The following is a 20,738-nucleotide window of genomic DNA, read 5'->3' as shown; positions in this document are numbered from 1 at the left end:
ATTGAACCCACCCACCATCGAAGCAGCACCCACGGACCTTCTAATCGATGTTGGCCCACCAACAATTGAAGAGATCAGCATGACCATCAGACAAATCAAGATCGGCAAAGCAACAGGACCAGACAACATTCCAGCAGAGGCACTGAAAGCAGATGTAGCAGTAACTGCAAAGATACTCCACATTCTCTTCATCAAGATTTGGGATGAACAACAAGTAATAAAAAACTGGAAAGAAGGACACCTAATCAAGATACCAAGGAAAGGCGATCTCAGCAAGCATGAGAACTACAGGGACATAACTCTTCTCTCAATACCAGGAAAAGTCGTCAACAGGGTATTGCTAAACAGAATGAAGGATTCCGTGGACGCCCAACTCCGAGATCGACAGGCTGGATTCCGTAAGGATCTATCGTGTACTGACCAAATCGCAGCACTACTCATCATTGTGGAACAATCAGTTGAATGGAATTCATCACTCTACACCAACTTCATTGACTATGACAAGGCATTTGATAGCGTGGACAGGGCAACACTATGGAGGCTTCTTCGACACTATGGTGTAACTGAGAAGATAGTCAATATCATACGGAATTCTTATGATGGATTAAACTGCAAAATCGTGCATGGAGGAAAGCTGACAGATTCGTTCGAGGTAAAGACCGGTTCCAGGCAACGCTGCTTACTCTCACCCCTGCTCCTTTTCTTGGTGGTTGACTGGATCATGAAGACGTTAATATCTGGGGGGACATAGGATACGGTGAGCAGCTAGGATGCAAATAATCTGGCTCTTTTATCACACATGCAACAAAAATGCAGGAGATGAACAGTGTAGCAGCAGCCTCAGCAGCAGTAGGTTTAAGCATGCACCAATCGAACCACACATGACGGAGAAGATTTGGAAGACGTAAAAACCTTTACATATCTGGGCAGTATCATTGATGAACATGATGGATCTGATGCAGATGTGAAGACGTGGATCGGCAAAGCAAGAGCAGCATATTATTATTATTATTATTATTATTATTATTATTCGCAAACATCTTATGGGTACATAAGTGTTGTGAAGAAACCACTTCGGGTTTCTTCAAAAATGCAATAATACACAATTTTCAATAATGTTAGCATTATATTTGCCATATTAAAAAAAAGAGTAATAATAATAGTATAATAAATCGGGTCTGTGTAATTGAGAAGAATATTGAATTGAGTTTAAAGAAGGAAATGGAGAAAATAAGGGAATAGAAATAAAGGAGACGTGAAATACGCAAACAGTTTAATTGGCGTGTTTATGAACATAAAACAAGAACAAACGACTATGTATATATCGTCAAATTAGTAACAAAAAATAATTAAGAAAAAACAACTTATTATTGTAGTAAGATATGACGCTAGAATAAATGTTTGTGCAGTCACATAGCTTGGAGTGATGCGATGAAAGTCTCAATTGAGTGAAAAGGATAATGAAATATCAATATGTATGAGTCATATATGTACAGTGAGGATAAAACGGGACTGAGAAGTTAATTTAAATGTAACACAAGTTATTGTCTTAATTACAAACTTCGTAATCTTAAGAATATTTATTTAGAGGGAAAAAAGAGAGAAAAGAAGTGAACACCTAGTGAAAAGTTTCATCCATGATAAGAATAATAATTGTGTAATGAATATCAACCTCACAAGGAAACCAGCAATTGAAAAAATAAAATAAAAATCCGTTAAAGCACTCGGATGAATACATTTAGATTTATGTAATAGTATACAGAGTGAAACCTGATATTAGTATAAATATTTGTGCAATAATAATTAAGAATGATGCTATGAAAGTCACAATTAATTTCAAAGGACAGTCAGGAATTAAGATAAGAAGATATAAAAGGAATATCTAATGTGTCGGGGGAACAATAATGATATTAATAACAGTAATAATTATAGATACGAACATAAGCAGACTTCATATATTAAGATGAATAGAAATAAAATAAAATAGACGTGAAAAGATTTAAAGGTTTTATTTTGCTTTTCAAGCAATTAAATGGATGACGGACCTTGTTTGTATAAATCATTATTGAATACATTGATATTCAATAGGTGACATAATCCACTTTCGGAAAGAAAATCGTCAAGGAGACTTTTGAACCGGGTTGTAGTTTCACTGCAACGGAGGTTCACTGGCAGTCTGTTCCACATGGTTGAGTAGCGAATAAGGAAAAAATTCTGGCGTAAGTTTGTATGGGCTCTTGGAATCACTAGAATGTTCTCCTTATTGCGTAGATTGTGGGATGATATCATAAGGTATGAAGGGGTGGATACCGAATAGTAGGAAATACCGTTAATAAGCCGGTAGATAAAGACAAGATTTAATTTGATACGTCTGATCCAAAGAGGTTCTAAGTTGAGTTGTTGACATCTTTGGTGATAGATTTTGTTATCAGAATACCCCAGAACAGCTTTGGTGAACTTTCTTTGAACGCCTTCAATTTTAATCAGGTCATTATGTCTGTAATTACTGTAAACTAAAATACCATATTCAAGAATGGATAAGACACATTTTCTGTATAATAACAATCTCGATTCGATATTATTGAGGTTTATCATTATCGATCCGATGAGCTTTCTTGCTTTGGATACTTGAGATATAATGTGCTCAGAAAAGTTCAGACTGTTGCTATATCTTAAACCCAGGTCACGAACAGTGTTGAGAGGTTTGAGTGTATGTGTGTGTACAGTCAGATTTAAGTTAGGACAGCGACCAATGTGAATAAATCCACTTTTGTCAACATTAAGTGGCATATTCCACGAAACAGTCCATTCGTACTACTTATTTATTTCCTCTTGGATTACCGCTGAAATATAGCTTTCTTTCGTAGGAGAAGAGAATGAATATACTACTTTCAGGTCATCAGCAAAAAGGAAAGGCTTACCATACTGAAAGAGGGAACACACGTCATTGATAAAAAGGAGAAAGAGTAATGGACCAACCACACTTCCTTGTATAACCCCACTGGTTACATTCACAGGTTTAGAGTAGCAAGATCCAAAACGAACGATTTGGCTACGTTCTTCTAAAAAAGATTTGAGCCAAGATAAAAGGGGATTCTGTATGCCAAATGAAGAGAGTTGTAAAAGAAGAAGTTTATGTGAGACACTGTCGAAAGCCTTGCTAAAATCGAAGTAAAGAATTATCACTGACTGACCAACATCTCTTATCTGGGTAATTTGATCAAAAAACTCCCGGTGTGATGTGAAACATGAGCGTTTAGTCATAAACCCGTGTTGGGATGGGCTGATCAGACTAGCCGAAAGTAAAAATGATAATAGCTGTTTGTGGATGATTTTTTTCATGGTTCTTGAGAGCACGGATGTCTATAGTTAATAATATCACTACGTGATCCTGTTTTGAATCTACAACTGAAGAACGTCCGGAACTCAAAACAACTGTCAACCAACACCAAGGCCAGAATTTTCAATACCAATGTCAAGACAGTTCTACTGAATGGGGCGGAAACTCGGAAAACTACTACAACCATCATCCAGAAGATAAAAGTATCTATTAACAGCTGCCTACACAAAATACTTCGGATCCGTTGGAGAGACACTATCAGCAACAACCTACTGTTGGAGAGAACAAACCAGAGCACAGCGAAGGATGAAATCAGGAAGAAGCTCTGGAAGTGGATAGGATACACATTGAAGAAAGTACCTAACTGCGTCACAAGGCAAGCCCTCAATCGGAATCCTCAAGGCCGAAGGAGAAGAGGAAGACCAAAGAACACATTATGTCGAGAAATGGAGACAGACATGAGAAGAATGAACATCGACTGGATAGAACTGGAGAGGAAGGCCTAAGACAGAATGGGTTGAAGAATGACGGTCGGCGGCCTATGCTCCATCGGGAGTAACAGGCAGCTGAACTCTGACTCCATGAGATCAAGTAAGCCGGTGAATGCATATGAAAATTCACGATTAGTTTTATTTCAAGATGTTTATATAAGTTAGATTTTGTATTTAATCCTCTAATTTCCATCTTCCTATCATAACACTAAATGAATGAGATATTAAGCAAGTATGTAAATAATTTACTCAGAGTGTATGTAACTACTTTCAAAAGTTTGAGGATTATATCATGAATTGGATGATTGAAAAGACTGGTATATTATCACAATGGTGTTTCCGATATTGATAGATCACTTTGTTTAACATTCAAATGAAATGGCTTCTAATTTGTTAGAGGTTTATTTCTCGTTTTTATTAGGCTATACAAATGAACTTAGTGTAGAACTACTAAAAGGAAGCGTTTTTCATACAAACATCTACCGTATCACCACAATAATCTATTTTTGTCCCATTAAACAAGTTAACACGTTTAAACAACCCAATGGTTAAGTGTATTAAAATGCAGTCAGCCATTTCTAAACAAACGAGCATTTCAAGCTTGTTATTTATAACACAGGCCATTTTGTTGTGTAACTATTGCAGCTCACAAACCTTTGATGATTTGTAATTCAAAATAAATGAAAAAGGAGTTATATTTAACCAGTCGAAATTGATCAACAGTTTGTATCGTGGTGTCGAGTCCCAGTTGACTACGAACACCACTACAAAGAAACACGTGCCAAATAAATCAGAAGGCGAATGCGGATTGGAACCAAGTTTATTTCGTTGGAGATCTCGTGGTATCGAACGAATACCGAGATCGTGCCAAGAAAAGGTACAAGCGGAATCGGCAGGAGAAAGTACGTGCGAACGGGGTCACGAACCGCGAAACAGTAATGGAGAATAATGGAAGAGCAATATGGCTGTCTTTAGCACAGTTAAGCAAACGAGCACAGTAAAACAATCATTGGTACAATTGGTTATAATAATAATTGTTTTCATTAAATCAGTCGTGTTCTCTTGATAAAAGTAGATCATTACAATTTTATGGTCATAACATTAATTAAGTGTTAACAATGGTGCATTTTGCTCTACTATGATGAATGATATTCAGTTTACAGGAGTAATAATAATGGATTAAGGCCACGGTGAACGCAAAGATAATACAAACTTCGTTTGTACGTGATGTTCATAATTCATCTTATGAACAGCTACAGCTAATTATGCTTTTAGGCTGTGGTACCAAAAAATCTGGATAGATGTGAAACGGTTATATAGATGACTTTAAAACCAAAAACAAGTTAAGTGCTATGCTTCGAATAAATGCTCATTGGTAGAAGCTCATAACGGTGTTGTTGTCGCATTGCAAAGCCATTATGGAATGTGTATTAGTATCCTTGCTGAATAAAGTATGAAGATCTGCTTTCGAAATTAAATAAAATTTTTACATTTGATCTACGCGCTTATGAAACAATAAACGAAATATTCATCTAAATCAAAGCATCTGAACGCAAGAAGATGAATAAATTGAAGCATATGTGGTAAGAAGATAAACAGATCGTGAGTAATATTATCACCAATGTCAATATACTACTTAAATAGATAAGGGTATAAATAAATGCGAAACGCTCAAGTTACTGTAGGAAGAGAACAAACGGCAAGCATAAGTGAATGAGAATTTAGGATGTCAACGATTGAGCGAAATCGAGATGGGAATAAGAATAAGTTGTGTGAAGATGTGCAAATGAAGCCCTTCTAACGATTATCAACCAGTATATTTTAGGTGAGTAAATGCAACAGCACACGTTTGTCGCGGACCGGTGGTTATTTCGGAGTTTGTTGAAGAGTGCTTGAAAAACAGTCACTCACTGACTCTGGGAGAACTCCCCGGGCACTGGACAGAGAGTGTTGTCCGCCAAGTGCGGGTTCCCCACCCAGTCTCCACGTCATAACTGCGGAGAAGTACTGCACATAGCCCTATGGCTGTATGTGGTGCTGAGCAGAAGGCTTGGTTGGATGGGCGCTAGCCTCAGGTGTACGGTTATTGACCACATCTCACAATGGGGGTCACGGGACGCGACGCCACACATTTTACCAACACAACACCTCAATATCTACACAAATACCTCTATCTGTTTACATCAACTACACTCTCTACCACAGGTACCACATTCTCACTCCACATACACAACACTGACCATTCGGTAGACTATCAACAGACGCTCATGATGCAGATTCACTCAGTTCTATTCTTTATGTAATTAGGTCGTTACTTCTCAAACCGAATTACAAATCATTCAATAAGACACATTAGCTAATGCCAATCACTTCGGCTGTTCTTCACACGCTATCGATTCACATCAATATCAGTTCGATTGAGTCGAATCCACTGTGTTGATTAATAAACACCACAACCCTGTGTTTCACATACCACTGCACAACAGGAGATCAAGTTCATTCACCTCTCTCCTATATTTAACATTCAATCTATTAGTTGAAAATTTTCAGTTCATTCTGTTCGATGGTGCTAACTCACAGAACAAGGTGTTCAAAAAGTCGGTTGTTAGTGTGCATGGAATTATGGAGTCCAGATACTCGGGTTGTTTTCTGTTACAACACAGATAATCAGTCGTTAACTGTGTATCGATTAAATAACTTTTTGTTTTTTGTTTTCCTTTGTCTTGGCATCGTTCGTTGTTGAGTTTAGTGAAGTGCGACGGATCATTTTGCATTATTTAGTTTTGCTTCAATTTCGAAAATGGAACATGAGTTTGGTGAATTATATGTAGTTATCAGCCAATCACTAATTTATAATCGTTCCCTTAAAAATGATCATTAGGATTCAAAGGTCAAGATAAACGTGAAGTGTAACACAATTTCGAAAATCGGAGGAATTATCCAGAAGACAGATATACGACTATAAATTCATAAGCCTTAAATTTCGATGTATTCTGCTTTTCGATAAATCGTTAGAAGCACATGAAAGTGGAAAGTACATATTTCAAGTAACTGAGTAATAATTATGCTAGACTATGAATAGAAGCAAAACTAGTCTATCTAAATATGGGCATTAAGAAAAGCATTCAAAGTGTTTTACCCATGGTTGCTTTTATGGAGTGCAGCGGTAAATAAATCCTCAAAACATATAGAACTGTAAGTCTTCGACATTTTGTGCTGACCTCATTAATTCTACTGGTCTCACCTAGCTGAAGGCACACGATTACGCATCCGCATCAGATCACGAGTGGGTACACCTCGCTACACATCTCTTTCAACTGCTAGCCAGCTTAAACCAGACGTTCAAATGACATACCGATAGCCTCCCAAATATATCATCGATCCCCTTCATTCCTGACCTCTGACTTGACTGAGTTGACACACTTCGATTATAAAGGTGTTACTGGCCAGGACTTTGTCAAACTCTGAATACTTGTGGCACATTTAGGTGTATTAAGTGGTTGGATGAACTTGGCAGTGAGCCCTGCTGACCTAGTATTCCTACCAATTGGTACTCATCAGTAAAGCTTATCTAAAGACACAAAGGGACTGGTTTTCCACATGGAACGTAGTGCCCACGTCATTAATGCTTGTGAATACTCTACCGACCAGGGTACCACAGAATGTACGATACGACTCTGTCAAATGTGAATATCAGAAATGTTAACGTAAAGGAATGACGCGTCGTTCCTAAGAATAGACAAAACTGCCGAGACAAATCAAGTTATGAAAAGTAGAAATAGAAAGGGATCGAGAAAAAAATAGGAGTTCAAAAATGTGAAAACAAGATGTAGTTCAAGTATCAGAACACAAAGTTATGAAACTAGATGCCAAGTTAGAGGCCTGTAAATAGTCTATTGTAACTCAAACTACTTACTACGAGCAAGTAGTATCGTTTGAATGCATAAAAGTCGACCAAAGAAGGAATAAAGTCTAGTGTATTTATAGGTGGACAGTACCCATAGGCTTTCTATAAGCATGCAAGAAAAATTTCATCCTTAAATAAATCTGAACAAAGCTTGCGATAGGAATCTATCGACCGAACTGTTTATCAATTCGCCCTGGAATCGTGACGTAATTAGGATTAGTACATGTACTATGCTAAAGACATAAACGCTTAATTGGTTATCTTACAATTGAATAGATCCGTTTTGTGCTTATGATTAGAATTCATTGCTAATTATAATTTGACAACCAGTCTGTGGGAATTGTACAGGTATTCAAACGATCATGTAGAATGAACACTGTTCTGACAAGTGCATTACAGATTTCGACTGTCATCATGTTTCAAAAAAAAACAATGTGATCTTATCATATTTTCTATTATTTCCTCATCTATTTTTAAGCTGAGTAAATCTTTCAGAAAATCAATGGAAATCTTTCACAATATCTTATTTGTTTATCTATGTAATATCTACTATTAACGATAGAACAACAGTATCAATATCAATAACAATAAATCACATTCATATCAAAATTCTACTGTAAAATAATCGTGTTTATAGAGAAAAATACAAAAGAATTAAAAAAAACTGTCATGAATTTCAAGAATTCTTTACTGAAATTGGCATAGAAATCACTTTCGTTTGCAAGTAACCATCCAGTGCTTCTTTCCCACTGAAATAATGAGGAAAAGAATGAGTAATATCATGTAGTAATGTTGAAATGGTTCATGTTTCCAGTCTCATTTAATCAGTGATACAATGCCAACATCATACAATGTCATCTGTAGGTATCTACCACATAATCTAGATAGCTGATTTCACGATCTACAGTTCCTCACTAAAACTCAGCGATATTCATCTCAAAATTATTCATTGATGACTGACTTGAAGGTCGTTCGTGTGACTGTATGTATGATCAGTTGAAAAGTCCTAAGCTATGACGAAAGAGCCACACAGTGCTTTAGCATTTTCATTCGTTCCCTATTTAATGTCAACTAGTGAGTAGAACTATCAAGCTAGACAAATATTCACACTCATTTAACAATGTGCCCATTAATAGAATACGTTAAATTATTTATGATCCTAGTTGACAGTGGTACTTTTATGATGGATGACACAGTAGGAAAAACCAATCACAGTTCAAATCAATTATGGTCTTACCGAAATCGGGAGCATTCTTAACCTACTAGTCTAATTGAATTCTACTTTCAGATAAACAATTCATTTTTTATGTAAATGGTTACAGTAAATGATTACAGTTTTTTATCGATGTTTATCACTGAAGAGCATTTACGAATGAACAAGTTCTAAACGTTTCTCTAGATAATTTTGGTTAGAAAAATGAGTAGTTGTAATGATCTGATTTAGTTACTGTAGGCTTGAATACTTGACCATCGAGATTATGTTATCCAACTCATGCAGGCCAGTGAAATAGTCATCAAATTTGTAAAACAGTTAATCTCGCAACATGAAAATTAATTAATAATTGCAGGTTTACGAAAGGAATCATATTGGTGGTTGTGCAGAAATGTACATGCAATATACTAGTTTCTATGCATTAAGTGGATATCCTGTTGTAGCGCATTTTCACTGTCGAACATGGCCGGATATTGGAAACAACTAAAATTATGATAACGTACTAAAACATATACATGCGAAATTTATTCATCATAATACTCACAGTTCACGTCCCATTCCAGACATTTTATAACCACCAAAAGGAGTTTGAGGAGAAATGAGATTATAACTATTGATCCTATGACATGAAAGTGAATAATTCAAACAAACATTGTGTTAAGGGCTTAGTCGCACGTATAATACATTAATAATAAATTATGGAACAACAGTTTGTCAAAATACAGTAAAACTCAGTCTGTAGCTCTTATAGGGATACTGAATGTCTAAAGCTAATACCAATCACTTCGGCTGTTCTTCACACGCTATCGATTCACATCAATATCAGTTCGATTGAGTCGAATCCACTGTGTTGATTAATAAACACCACAACCCTGTGTTTCACATACCACTGCACAACAGGAGATCAAGTTCATTCACCTCTCTCCTATATTTAACATTCAATCTATTAGTTGAAAATTTTCAGTTCATTCTGTTCGATGGTGCTAACTCACAGAACAAGGTGTTCAAAAAGTCGGTTGTTAGTGTGCATGGAATTATGGAGTCCAGATACTCGGGTTGTTTTCTGTTACAACACAGATAATCAGTCGTTAACTGTGTATCGATTAAATAACTTTTTGTTTTTTGTTTTCCTTTGTCTTGGCATCGTTCGTTGTTGAGTTTAGCGGAATGCGACGAAGTGTCCAGGAAAGCACCTGACAATCCTAATGCGAGATCTAAATGCCGAAGTCGGAATGGAGAACAACGTTTATGAAGAAACTACTGTGCAGGCAATGGGAAAGTGATCAATTAAACACTAATTCCAACGTGTCATGAGGTGCCGGACCCCAACAAGCATCATGATATTGAATGGATCTCTATCGAAACCCTATGCAAGATCCAACAATGTGAGCAAAGGAAGAAAGTATTTAACAACAGGCGAAAATTAATAGAGAAAGCTGAATAAACTGGCGCAAACAACCAAGTGAAGAGGAGCATTAAATCCAACTAGCAGAAATACGTGGAAGACCTAACAACGACAGTGGAGAAAGCTGCAAGAGAAGGAATTATGAAACAATTATATGACACAACGAAGAAACTGACAGGGTAATGTGGTAAACCGGAGAGACCGATCAAGGACAAAGAATGCAAGACGATCACCGAGATTCAAGAACAGGGGGGGAGATGGGTAGAACAATTTAAAGAATTCTTGAACAGGCCAACTCCACTGAACTCATCGGACATCGAAGCAGCACACTCAGACACGCCTATAGATGTCACTCCATCAACAATCGAAGAAATCAGGATGGCCATTAGACAAATGAAGAGTGGGAAAGCAGCAGGACCTGACAATATACCACTCGAAGCTCTGAAGTCAGATATGGAAGTAACTGCAAAAATACTCCACACCCTATTCGGGAAGATTCGGTAGGAAGAAAAAGTGTCACCGACAGACTGGAAAGAAAGACACCTCATTAAGAAACCAAAGAAAGGATATTTGAGCGAATGCAAGAGCTACAGATGCATCACACTACTGTCAGTACCAGGGAAGGTTTTCAACAGAGTGTTACTGAACCAGATGAAAAACTCAATAGACGCCCAACTTCAAGATAAACAGACCAGATTCCGTAAGGATCAATTGTACACAGAATTATTTTAGATTTCTAGTTGATTCATGTGAACTACTGTATGTCCAATACAAATAGTTCATCTCTGCTCATTGCAGCTCTACTTCATTTTCTCACTTAACCAATGTGTTGAACAAGATTATTTATTAATATCCGAATATTTCAGATCATATTTAATTGTTTGAAAAACAATAAGTCCTTTTTGTGGATTGTATTGTGTTATTTAAATGGTTACTATTGTAATACGTTTATCCACAACCTTTGAATAACTTCCTGTTGCAATACATTTGTTTATATTAACATGATGTTTATCATTTATATATTTATTACTACAATAATGTTCTATTACTATCATATCATATATTTACATACTAAGTATAATCTATTTAATAATTGTCACTGACTCAGAAATTGCCTCGACTGGTTCAGTATTTCTCATATATGCACATAATTAGATGCAGGTACATTCAGCTGATGCGTTCCAAATGAGACGAAACGCGCGTCCTGGATTCCACTGCTAGCCACTATCCATCTTTACTTATCAGGCTTGTGAATTAAGGCAATATCGAGGCAATACGCATAGTATGCACATATACCAATAACAGACTTATCAATTGCAGTCTTAAAAACCTCAATGGGAAGGTTCAAGCAAACAATACCAAGTGAATTTATGTATATGATTATTCCTGTATAATTAAGTCCGATGGAGAATTAATTGGAAACAATATTGTTCCTTTATATCTGTTTTATTAATTTACACAATGAGGATTTTTCTTTTGTTATTGACTTCAACTCATACTCATCTTACTCATTAGACAAGCACGAACTAACAAGTGCATATCAATAACTCAAATACATATTTTTCAGTGTGACATAAGCTTACCAAAAACTTCCAGCTTCTACACATTGAGCAATTCTCATTGCTTTATCCATATCACTTGTGAATACACCAGCACCTAATCCGTAATGTGTGGCATTTGCACGTTCAATTACTTCTTCCAATGTATTAAATTTCAATATACATTGAACTGGACCGAAAATCTCTTCTTTTGCTATACACATTTCATCAGACACATCTGCAAACACTGTTGGTTGAATAAAATAACCTTTTTTTCCAATTCGACATCCTCCAGTGACTAGTCGAGCACCTTGTTTTTTGCCTTTTTCAATATATGACATGATTTTGTCAAATTGTACATTGTCAATCTTTTTCAGATTGAAATCGAAGAAAAGAAAGTTTCACATTGATTAAGCATGTCTTAGTAAATAAAAACTATTTTATTTATACGAATTCACATCAAACATTCGATCAGGTTATTAATATTAGATTATGTCAAAGACAACATCATGAAGAAAATGTTTCCATATAAATGGAAGACAACTAGTCCCATCACGAGACAAGCACCAACTTGGAATGTTGAGGATAAACGAAAAAGAGGAAGGCTAAAGAACACACTACATCGGGGATTGGAAGAAGACATGAAGAGGATGAGTAGGAACTGGAAAGGATTGTCCAGGACAGAGTTGGATGGAGAATGCTGGTAGGTGGTTTATGCTCCTCCATGAGGATTAACTGGCGTAATATATATATATATATAAAGAACTAAAATTAAAATTATTCAGACTTAGGTTATCTGATTTAAGACAAGGAATAAATCGAGATTCATTTCAGTGGTTTTTTAACACTGCATAATTTTTAAGTGAATACTTATGTATTGATGGAGACTGGAAAGTTTCTGAAAGAGAATGAGACACTTATATGGGTTAGTTTAAGACTATCAGCATAGGGTTGTGAAGATTATTAAGTTTTTGATTAATATCATGAACCGATTGATGCTGGACCACCATTGAAAACCTGGAAGCACTGGACAGCTGTTTCGCCCCATCGTGGGACTCTTCAGCAGTGCGCATCCACGATCCTGCTCGCGGCCCTGGGTTCGAACCCCGAAGACTCCCAAAGAGTGCATACTCACATCTCTATACGCGAGCTAACTCATGGCATTTAAGTTGTCCATTGACTACAAGCGAAGTGAGGTCAGTATCCTTCAATTTATAGGAAATCTCAACAAGGCCACTTAATACAATCATAACCGTACGATGATTAGTGGACTAGGTACAAGATATATCTACTAAAGTTCTGTCTGGAAGAAATGATCTAAGTAGTGAGACACAAGAATAATACGATATGAAGATCAAACTATAACACAAATTAATTGAAGCTGACAATGTGAACCATTATACATTTATATGATGATCTGAAGGCATCACGCTTGTTTTTAGACCTAAACACCTAGGCTACATCTTATCTGGAGCTTTTGGAATCCACTGCTAAAGAGTAACCAAACGAAAAAATGATCATTCCAACATTTCAAATATACTTTGTAGCAATAAAAGGTTAAAATAAGACATCATATTGGTTTCCTCCACAAATGACTCCAAAAGTCACTTATAAAAGTAGTTCATGTTTTTGTCAATTCAGTGATATTGCCTCACCAATCTACTACTATTATGGAAAATGACGTTTAAAATAGTACTTTTAAGGACTTTTATTTTGCCGTTGATAGGTAGATGTAATCAGTTGAAACTGTCTATTATTGCACTGGTGGCTACTATGCAATTTTAATACTTTCAGAACAGTGCGCTGAGAGAAACAAATGAAAATTTTCATGGGAAATAGTTCCAAACTTATCGGTAGTAATTATATACCAACACAAGACAGCAACCAAACAGTAACCGATTACCTGTGGACCTTGTATAGTACCAGATACGAAAGGATCACCAACTTTACGTTGCTCAGCTAGCCTTTTCAGTTTCTCAACCATCTGATCGTATATAGGAGCTTGTACAAATACACGAGTACCAGCCACACAACACTGTCCATGGTTAACCATTGTTGCTTCATGTGCAACTTCTGCAGCTTTCTCAACTGAACAATCAAAAATAGACAAAGAGGCAACATAGATTTATTTTAAGGTATGTTAAATAAAAAAGAAACTAGTGAATATTACCATTGACAAGGTATATATGAAGATTTTTAAATGTGGTATACCAATCACATACAGGTCATATATATTTATCCATTCAAAACCATTTATACAAAAATATTCGACATATATACTAGCAACAGTAAATTATATTAACTTCATAAGTATTCAAACATTTAATCGCCAGTGACCTCAAAATATAACGATGATAATGAAAAGAAAAAGAAGTCAAATCGAGAGATACTCTGAAAGTATAAGCACGTTTAAATATATCGGTAAACAATTCTTGTAATAGAGATCTTGAACCAATTGATGTTAGACCACCATTAAAAACCTGGAATCACTGGACGGCCGTTTCGTTCTATTGGGGGACTCCTCAGCAGTGCGCATCCACGATCAATCGGTTCAAAATCTCGATCAATAAGTTAATAATCTCCACAACCCTATACTGATAATTCTTGGAATAATCAAAGGGCATTAGCAACTAAGTTGTTGTTATTACTAGGCAGCTTCATATTCTATTATAATGGGACATCAAATGATTTAATCTAGTGATTCTGGTAAAATTCAGTCAGTATCAAACGTTCACGCAACATAACATAATATAAATCACATACACTAAATCTAAATGATACATAAACTAAAGATAAATTTTCATTTTCGAGGGCCGTCCAGTGTTTTCAAGTTTTCCATGGTGGTCTAGCTTCATGATCTCAACTATTAAAACAATCTAAATTTGTTTGTAAGTTGAGCAATCCAAGGGTACAAAAACTAATTTGATTAAAAAAACCTATTGATACATGAATAATACATGTTAAATGAATGAATATTGTTGAATTCAATGGAATTTTATCACAGACAACACATTAAGGTCTACAATTCATCTAGGTGTTCCTTTATTTAGGGTCAAATGTTGGAACAAAAAAAAATTAAAATTAAAATGAACTAATAGGGTGAAAGCTATTTTAAATTACCGATTCATAAAGACTATCTACTTCAAACGATTTTGAACCATGTCACTTTATATCTTATGACATACATTAGCGTTACGTTACGAACCGTAACCACCAAGTTCTCACCTCTTAGATTGTCTCAGACCAATAATTAGCAACTACACAGATTAATTCCTGACATTATGCAACCTATTTCTAGACTATCTAGCACCGTCAGTCAGTAGCTGGACCTGTTCCAAAAGTCGTAAATTTGATATCAGTATTGAAATATATATACAATGCAGGAAATTCACCAGTATAAGAACGGGAGTGAAATGTTCGGTATCATATCTGAAGACTGCGTACCATCTTTTATGGCATTCAAGAAATTAGCCTTACATGAATGTAAAATGTTCCTGAAAAGAATTTTCAGAAAATAACGTCCCGGTTACAGCTCTTTAGTAACGGCAATTCCAATTATGGTAAAAAGATACAACAAAAATTTTAAACACATACTATCAGCATCAGCTAATATGATCAGTGGTGATTTGCCGCCAAGTTCTAATTTCACATGTTTAATATTCGTAGCCGCAGCTTTCATTATCAACTGACCAACTTCAGTACTACCGGTGAATGAGATAGCTCTAACATCCGGATGATGAGTTAACGCCTCACCAGTAGTTTCACCATATCCACAGATAACATTAAATACTCCAGGTGGGAAACCTAAATAACAAAATAATTGTTAATTATTTCTGGAAGACACTTATTCTGCCACTGAAAATATCAAATAAATTACAACAGTAGAACAAATACAAAGGTGAAACATATGACAAGTCGATTTACGTAGAATTAAACTCGGAATCAAAATAGACTCGATGAAATTTAGTCACGTTAGTACAAAATCATTTGTACAAGTTAAGTATAAAGGGATTCAAACTTGTAAATCAACAGTTATTTCTAAATGTATCGTGAATATTCATTTGTATCTCAGTTAAATGAGGTCCTTTTTCTGTTCGAATATACGTAGGCAACAGTTATTGATGGTTGATATCAGTTACGATACCATAGGAAAGAAACTAAAATCAAAGAAGTCAAACGCTGATTAAAACCTGTATCCCAGGAGTTTTAAAAACGTTAACCTTCCAGTCAAATAATAACAATTAGTTAGTAATTTAACTCAGTTCAATCACGTATTGCAGAAATAACACAAAGAACATATTAATTGTTTCTTGGCCGATTTTGCAAGTCATTTATCCATAGACATCATTTGTATTTTAAAATGGAATATTAACGGTATATGTATATGTTTACCTGCCTCTTTGGTTAAAGCAGCTAAATACAATGCGGATAATGGTGTTTGTTCTGCGGGTTTCAATACAACTGTGCAACCAGCGCATAAACATGGAGTACATTTGAGAACGCTCAACAAAAACGGATAGTTCCACGGTGTGATACAAGCAACAACTCCAAGTGGTTCACGGCGAGTAAACGTAATCATATTCCCGTCAACTGGTAACTGTTTACCATGAATCTTATCAGCGTATCCAGCATAATACCGAGTTGTTTGCGCTGCAAATAAGACATCATCCAATGCTAAGTCTACAGTCTTCCCATTATCCATTGCTTCCAAACGCTAAAATGAAAAGGAAAAGAAATGATGATAGAAGTACAAACATCAATTTGATGTTGGTGAAATTATGAATTCTAAGCGCAACATATTTACTATTTTCATTATTGAACAAACTAATATATTATGACAAAGAAATGGATGGAAATTTCCACAAATTTTAAGGTTCCACAAAAGGAATACTAAACTAATTCGGAAAAGTAGAACCTTCAAGCTAAAATAAACATTAAAGAGAAGAGAGTATAACAGTGAGCTATCGTTTTCGATAACTTTCCCGTTAGGCTCTGCAGTGATAAATTCAAAATTATTACTGCATTAAGTAAACAAATATTGAAGTTGGATTGGTTTACGGAATAAATTGAGAATGAAAAATTCCACGTCGATTGAGTTTTAAATAATACTGGGTGACCACCAACCTTCCCTGAGAGTGCTTATACTTATGTGCATTCCATGAAGTGCATGAGCAAGTCTTTGTACCGTAAATGTGCATGTAATGCGTAGAAGACAGTCAGTCGTAGCAAATACGTTCGAAGAGAGCGGTAACCACCTACCATCCCAGGTAGATGAACATAATTTTATCTATACTATGAGATGCATAAATGAAAACTTGTGTGTTATTGGTGTGCACGTAACACATATTAAGCCTTAGTGCGACGTCCATGCACCCTTGTAATCACATCCACGCAGTGGGTTTGTAAGTCCTGAATACACGGATATCATATCCAGGAAAGCCTTGTCAGATTCACAAGGTAAGTCTTTACCAACTTTAAATGAATGGAACACCACCGTCCAGTGACGTCCCTTCTACTTTCATTACTGTCGTAGGGGACGATTTAACTATAAGGTAGAAAATTTCAAAGCTAATTTTCTAGTTTTATTTATAATTAGGTTGCAATTTTACCAATTATTTCTGTTTTTATTATTTTCTTATTACCCTAGTTCTAATCTTTTATTTGAACCGTAGTTTGTTGCTATGGCATATTTCATTCATAAACTAGACCCAATTATTTGTGTACCCAGTATTCCGTCTTCCCATCATTAATGTTACTGTTCCGTGTTAATACTGTTACCCAGTTGATTTACTGTGTGGTCTGGTTATGTATGTATATAAATGAATGACTGAAATACAATGATGATTTGGTCTGGTGAACATTGGTATTGCGTTCTTCCTCTTCGTTCGGGGCAAGTTAGTGTTGGATTAATCGTCAGGAGTAGAGTATCAGTCTTCCAAGTCGTTGCTGGGTATTGGTTGCTTAAGGTCATCTACGCGTATTGGTTGGTTGTAGGATGATGTAACAATTACGATTTGCACTCCCAAGAAACTGTTTCTTATCCCGAATTCATCTTTATTATTTTAGACTATATTTATTTTCGATGTTATTATTATCACAATAGCTATAACATAATTGGTTTTTTAAATATACAATCCAACTTATTAGTTAGAACTCATCATCTTCACTACGATATATGATTCTCCTCATCCTTTTTTGTTTGATCTTTTCTTAACATTACCATTTAAGTTATTTGGTTTTGTTATTAATTTGTACAATATAAGAAACAACCGGCGTGAAGTTTGCTGTTTCTAATGGATTAACAAAAAAAATGATAATCTTGGATTTATAACCGTAAAGTCTGATGGAGGAGTTATCGTAAAAGATCGTTCACTTCAAGACTTTCTGATCTCGAATATTCCATGGAAATTAGTAAATTCTTAATATCAATATGACACAAGACCAAAAAAATGCTTCTAAATATTTATCACGTAAATTGCTGAAGTAAGCTGAATTCTTTCCTTAGTTTAAATCTAACTGTAGATTCACCTGTACAGAGCAAGTTTTATCAGAAAAATGGATACTCCATGTTTTTCCAAACTGATGATGATGATGTAACGTATTCATGAATTGTAGATTCATGTACACGGTGCTCTAAGTCAAAATTTATGATTGAAGGCTAGTAATAACAACCGGCTGTCCGAGCAGAAGTAGGTGACACAGGACTCGAATCTGAGACTGAATAGACGTCTTAGCCACCAGTTCGAACCCATATGGACAGATAAGAAACAACTTACAGCTATATATTCAGCATTCATTTTGATAAGATCAGCCAATTTATGTAACAAAACACCACGTTCTGAAGCATCCATGGTACGCCACGTAGATCCTGTTTTGAAGGCTGCCTTAGCAGATTCAACTGCTTTGTTTACATCATTCTGATCAGCTTCTTGAACATGACATATCACATCCTCTGTTGTTGGATTAATAGTTGGAAATGTTTTTTTCGATTTGCTATCGACAAATTCATTACCAATGAATAACTAAAATATAGCATGTCGAATATAAAGTATGTCAAAAGATGTAATTATATTTACAACTGGCTAGATTTCTTTAAAAGTAATAAAAATTTAAAATCATAAAAGTTAAGCAGGTAAATCCTAGTTAAGCAAACACAGTTGCTGAGCCTTATTAAACGTTAAATCTTTCCAAACTCGCTACTAATGATGAGCTTATCAAGCATCTGTATTAAAATAGAAATCACCATGCAACAAAGATATGAGTTACATTGGTAAGTACACTAAGTTATGCTGTACAATAAGCGCAACTTTTCGAGGTAAACAAACTTGTTAATATACATATAATTCGATTTGTCGGACAACAAACGTTAGTACTGTATAAAGGCTCCATAATTTAGACATTAATAGGAGTTGTTAAGCAGCCCTTTCCAATATCGATTAAGCATCGTCATGAAAACAATCAACAGCCACGTTCAACTGAACTTTCTAGTCATTTGATTTCATTAGACAATTACGAATTTATGTCACTTCAGATTTCTAAAGAATACTTAGAATTCTGGAAGTTGTTCTATTCGAACAATCAACACTAAGGAAATAATTCGTGAATCGAAAGATTTTGAACAATAAGTTATTCATGAGTTCACTTATAATACAGTATCCGTACTCTCACATTCTATTTATGAAAAGGACAATTTTTTTTAAAAACCAACAAAGTGGGATTAGTTAACTTGTGAATAGCAAGTGAGTCAATGTGACATCTAAAAGTCATGATCTAAATGATGCATGCAATTTACAATCCAAGTTAAGTAACTTCCTAGGAAACGTTCAAGATGGATTTTTTTGATTGAAATTATAAACTGATTGATGTTAGACCACCATTGAAAACCTGGAAGCACTAGATGGCCGTATTGTTCTATTGTGGGACTCCTCAGCAGTGCGCATCCACGATCCCCCTCGCGGGATTCGAACTCAGAGCCTTCAGCCTTGCGCGCGAACGCCTAACCTCTAAACAAATAAGTCGGTATCCAGCGGTGTTAATGTCTAACCTCAACCAATTCGCGAAATTGCTGAGGAGTCCCACAATAGGACGAAACGGTCATCTAGTGCTTCCAGATTTTCAATCATGGTCTAACATCACTCAGTTCATGTTCTCAATCAAAAATTTAATGATTTCCACAACCCTATACTGATCAGATGGATTTACCTATCACAATAGCCTTCGAATCAAGTAAAATTATTTGTAGAAATTTAGTTAGTTTTTATGTAAATTTAAACTTGAAAAATTTAACAGAATGTGAAAGTAACAACTCCATACCGAATGATAATAAGATGTACTGACTGGACAAATTTAATACTTACTTGAGTATACTTAACTTCAGGAAGACAAAATGTCTTTGTCATACTTTCCAAAAATCGCCCTAACCAAATGAATTTACTAAGATTTAAATACTTGTTAACAGACATGAATGATCAATGAAGGTCATAACTTTTGTTTTAGATCTGATTGGTTGAAAGTTGTAATCTATTAAAATTATACATATGTTTATCGATCAGCTTTATTCTAATAACGTTAATTTACACAACTCAATAATGGTATTGTATTTTCTGAATTTCTCGTTGCTTATTCTCATTATGAAGTAATTTCACGTATAAGAATATGTCTAACTTATGTATAGATCTTATCCATCTAAATGATAAAATTCCAGCATATACATTCTAATTGATTAAGTTATCCTGTAAATTGGTAAAATAACCGTAAAAATTTCTTGACTCTCCTTAATGGGGATACAAATAATCTCATATTCAAACAACTTGTAATGAGTGAATACATTTTGGCAACTGAAAG

At 35.4% G+C, this 20,738-nt stretch overlaps 1 protein-coding gene across 1 annotated transcript; it reads right to left on the bottom strand.

The window, feature by feature from the left end:
• Positions 1–6,096: 6,096 nt before the first annotated feature.
• Positions 6,097–20,371, bottom strand: ALDH1B1 (Aldehyde dehydrogenase X, mitochondrial). Its single transcript, XM_051216415.1, has 8 exons — positions 20,252–20,371; positions 18,671–18,916; positions 16,287–16,608; positions 15,489–15,698; positions 13,798–13,982; positions 11,940–12,262; positions 9,496–9,570; positions 6,097–8,487 (listed from the first exon to the last, which is right to left on the bottom strand). The coding sequence occupies exons 1-8, from the start codon at positions 20,354–20,356 to the stop codon at positions 8,415–8,417; spliced, it is 1,539 nt and encodes a 512-aa protein (XP_051067005.1). The 5' UTR covers positions 20,357–20,371; the 3' UTR covers positions 6,097–8,414.
• Positions 20,372–20,738: the final 367 nt, after the last annotated feature.

This window comes from Schistosoma haematobium, chromosome 4 (genome assembly GCF_000699445.3).
Source record: "Schistosoma haematobium chromosome 4, whole genome shotgun sequence".
NCBI classification, from domain to species: Eukaryota; Metazoa; Platyhelminthes; class Trematoda; order Strigeidida; family Schistosomatidae; genus Schistosoma; species Schistosoma haematobium.
Note: the sequence above shows the minus strand (reverse complement) of the source record. Positions and strands in the feature narration are given on the sequence as shown.

Coding starts and splice junctions, on each gene's coding strand:
- ALDH1B1 (XM_051216415.1), bottom strand. CDS start 20,356: ATGTCTGTTAACAAGTATTTAAATCTTAGTAAATTCATTTGGTTAGGG. Junction 18,917..20,251: donor CTGAAGTTAAGTATACTCAA/GTAAGTATTAAA, acceptor GCTATATTTTAG/TTATTCATTGGTAATGAATT. Junction 16,609..18,670: donor TGAATGCTGAATATATAGCT/GTAAGTTGTTTC, acceptor TTTTCATTTTAG/CGTTTGGAAGCAATGGATAA.